A 3,518-nucleotide genomic window follows, 5' to 3' on the forward strand; every position below is an offset into this window, starting at 1 on the left:
GGAAAAAAGAAAATAAATAATAATAATAATAAATAGCCATAAGTCTGGGGATTTTTTAAGATGCTTTTTGCTTTCCCTTGCCCCTAAACAGGAAAATGTAGAGGAGAAAGTTTATGAAGTCAAGGAACAAAGAAAAGCAAACCACTTGTTTCCTCTCAAACAATAGCAGGGCTGAAGTAACCCAAACACCCACCCAGCAGATGAGCACTTTGCAAGTCTAGTTTGCAATTATTCTGATACAAGCATCATTTCCCCCTATAACCAGGTTTCCAAAGGGCCATTGTGCATTGAGGAAAACGAAAACAAAACCAGACAACCTGGTTCTGATTTGGCTCAATACCCCATCTGCTGAGCTACATGAAAATTTTCAGAATTGACTCCTTTCTGGCAACAAGTGGCATAAATCAGTTTTAAGTATAAGTCCCCATCATGCTTATTCATGCTGCTTAGAGAAGGAGGGGGTGGACTTACAATATATGTCTCTAATTTCTATTTTAGAAATGACACAAGCATTTCAATTTTTTGAGAGTACTTATTCAATTAATCATTCAGACATTTATTTGTTGCAATTAACATTAACACACGATACTGGACTAGAATATCAAGGTTTTCGGTATCTTGCTTTCTTGGCTGAGCACAGTATATACCCCGAGCAGTCATGTATAATCAGTGTTATCCAAATAAATGAAAGACTCAAGCATAATTTCAGTGTCCATATTTCAAAAATTTATTTATCTCAAACTGTGCATAATGCAGTAAAAACTTAAGTTGAAAATGTACCTGTTATAAGGATGGTTATTAGTTCAAATATATACATGGATTCTCGGCAGACTGATTCAAGTAATACAGAGCCGAATCTTTAAAATACAACTACGGAAAATAAAGGAGGGGGGGGGACCTTAAAATATCACAATAAATTTACAGAAATATTACAAACCATAAGAAAATATTTCAAACACAGTAATTTCATGTTTTTTTTTTATCTGAACAAAATGGAAAGTTGGGAAACAAAAGCTATTATAAATTACCAACGAAGTCAACCTGTATGGCCATTTTTGCTTTTAACAGTAAGTTAAAAAAAAAATTTAGTACAATCTAAAACTTTTTCCCCTTTAAAGAAGACCACGGAGATGGTTTTGCCAGTACTTATTCTAATTTTTCCTTTTGTACAATTTTTAAACAATTAAAATGTCCAAATCTGAATATTTTTCTTCTTTCCACGTTTGCAACTGTCCTAAATTTCAGCTGCAGAATCAAAATTCAGCAAGAAGCCTCTCCTTGAAAAATATTGGCAAATTCTCAGCTTATAAACAATGGACATTTTGATTGCCATGTTTATCTCCATAAATACTGTACAAAAGTTGCTTGCAAATATTAAAACATTTTTTTTTCGTCGCTTGGAGACTAGCTCTAAATATTATTGGTAAAGACTTTTGCAAACTTTCTGCAAAGCTCCTACCGTATCACTAGAACTTTTAAAAAGTTTTGCGTAGTTTTTTTTTCCTCCAGATCTATACAAGGTCCATTCCCTCGCCCGCCCCACCCCCCCTGGTTTTCTCTGTACAAAAATAGTCCCCCAAAAAGAAGTCCAGGATCTCTCATAAAAGTTTTCTCGTCGGCATCGCGGTTTTTTCGTGAGTGTGGATGGGATTGGTGTTCTCTTTTGCAGCTGTCATTTGCTGCGGGTGATGATTTTTTTTTTTTTTTTTTCTGAGCGTACCGGGTTTTTCTCCATGCTGTTCCTTACTCTCCTCCCCATTTCTCTCGTTTTTCTTTGAAAATTTTTCCCCCCCTCTAGTTCACTGTCCGGCCCTCACATGTGCGAGAGGGGCAGTGTGCCGTTAATGGCCGTGCCGGGCACCGGGCCGCTCTGGTAGTGCTGGGACATGTGAAGTCTGCTGGGGGCGGCGGGCTCCGGCACCTCGGCGCCGGGGAGGTACATGCTGATCATGTCCCGGAGGTCCCCGGCCTGGCAGGGCGCCCTGGAGTGGGAGGAAGAGGTAACCACAGGGGGGCTGGAGCTGGCCTCGGACTTGACCACCGAGCCCATGGAGCCAAGCGCCATGCCTGGGGTGCCCTGTTGCGAGTAGGACATGCTGTATGTGGGCGAGCCGTTCATGTAGGTCTGCGAGCTGGTCATGGAGTTGTACTGCAGTGCGCTTACGTCGTAGCGGTGCATGGGCTGCATCTGCGCGGCGCCGTGTGCGTTGAGGCCCGGGTGCTGCGGGTAGCCCAGTTGGTCCTGCATCATGCTGTAGCTGCCGTTGCTCCAGCCGTTCATGTGCGCGTAGCTGTCCATGCGCTGGTTCACGCCCGCGCCGAGGCCGGCGCCCACCCCGACCCCGCTCGCCATGCTGTTGCCGCCCGGGGCCAGCAGCCCGCCGGGCAGCGTGTACTTATCCTTCTTCATGAGCGTCTTGGTTTTCCGCCGGGGCCGGTATTTATAATCCGGGTGCTCCTTCATGTGTAGCGCTCGCAGCCGCTTGGCCTCGTCGATGAACGGCCGCTTCTCCGTCTCCGACAAAAGTTTCCACTCGGCGCCCAGGCGTTTGCTGATCTCCGAGTTGTGCATCTTGGGGTTCTCCTGGGCCATCTTGCGCCGCTGCCCGCGGGACCACACCATGAAGGCGTTCATGGGCCGCTTGACACGGTCCGGGCTGTTCTTCTGGTTGCCGCCCGCCGCCGCCGCGGTGGAGTTGCCGCCGCCGCCGCCGCCGCCGCCCCCCGAAGTTTGCTGCGGGCCCGGCGGCTTCAGCTCCGTCTCCATCATGTTGTACATGCGGGCGCTGTGCGCGGGCCCGGCCCGCCGGCGGCCGCCGACCCTCGGCCCGGCCGGGACTTTGGGGGGCCCGCGGGCGGGGGGAGAGGAGGAGGGGAGGCGGGCGGGGGTGTCGGGAGCGCAGGGCTCCACGAGAAAAATCAGGCGAAGAATAATTTGGGGGAAGAAAAGAGAGAGAGAAGCAAACTGGAATCAGGATCAAAAAAAGCGCTTCCCTCCTCTTCTGGCCGATCCTGCCGCTGCCGATGATTGTTATTATTATTTTTTGGAAAGGCTTAAGCCTGGGGCTCAAACTTCTCTCCCTTTCTTTCTCTCTCCTCTTCTTTCTCTCAGTCCTAGTCTTAAAGAGGCAGCAAACTACTTTCCCCCTTTTGCAAACACTCTCTTCTCTGCCTTGACAACTCCTGATACTTTTTTGAACAAGTTAATAGACAACCATCCATGTGATGGGGGCTGTCAGGGAATAAATGGGTTTCCAGCGACCAATCAGCGCGCGGCGGCTCCTCCACTCGAGCCCAGCCTCGCCGCCGGGTTTTGCATGAAAGGGGGCGGGGCCTGCCGCGCCGCAGGCCGCGCGGGGGAGGCAGGGGGAGGCAGGGGGAGGAGGGGGAAGGAGGGAGGGGGAGGCGGCTCCCACAGCCTGCCTGCCAGCCACTGAGAAACCTTTGTATCCCCTCTCGCAGCAACAGGTCACACCACACGCCTTTTCGAAGGAAGTGGGTAAACAGCGCTAAGACTA

General features: G+C 49.1%; 1 protein-coding gene across 1 annotated transcript; it reads right to left on the minus strand.

Moving 5' to 3' along the window:
- Window positions 1–703: 703 nt before the first annotated feature.
- Window positions 704–3,236, minus strand: SOX2 (SRY-box transcription factor 2). The gene has a single exon (XM_059163379.1). It carries the CDS (start codon window positions 2,777–2,779, stop codon window positions 1,814–1,816), a length of 966 nt encoding a protein of 321 aa, XP_059019362.1. The 5' UTR covers window positions 2,780–3,236; the 3' UTR covers window positions 704–1,813.
- Window positions 3,237–3,518: the final 282 nt, after the last annotated feature.

The sequence above is a fragment of the Mustela lutreola genome, chromosome 2 (genome assembly GCF_030435805.1).
Source record: "Mustela lutreola isolate mMusLut2 chromosome 2, mMusLut2.pri, whole genome shotgun sequence".
Lineage (NCBI taxonomy): Eukaryota > Metazoa > Chordata > Mammalia > Carnivora > Mustelidae > Mustela > Mustela lutreola.

Excerpts from the sequence above, each read along its gene's own strand:
- SOX2 (XM_059163379.1), bottom strand. The coding sequence starts at position 2,779 with ATGTACAACATGATGGAGACGGAGCTGAAGCCGCCGGGCCCGCAGCAA.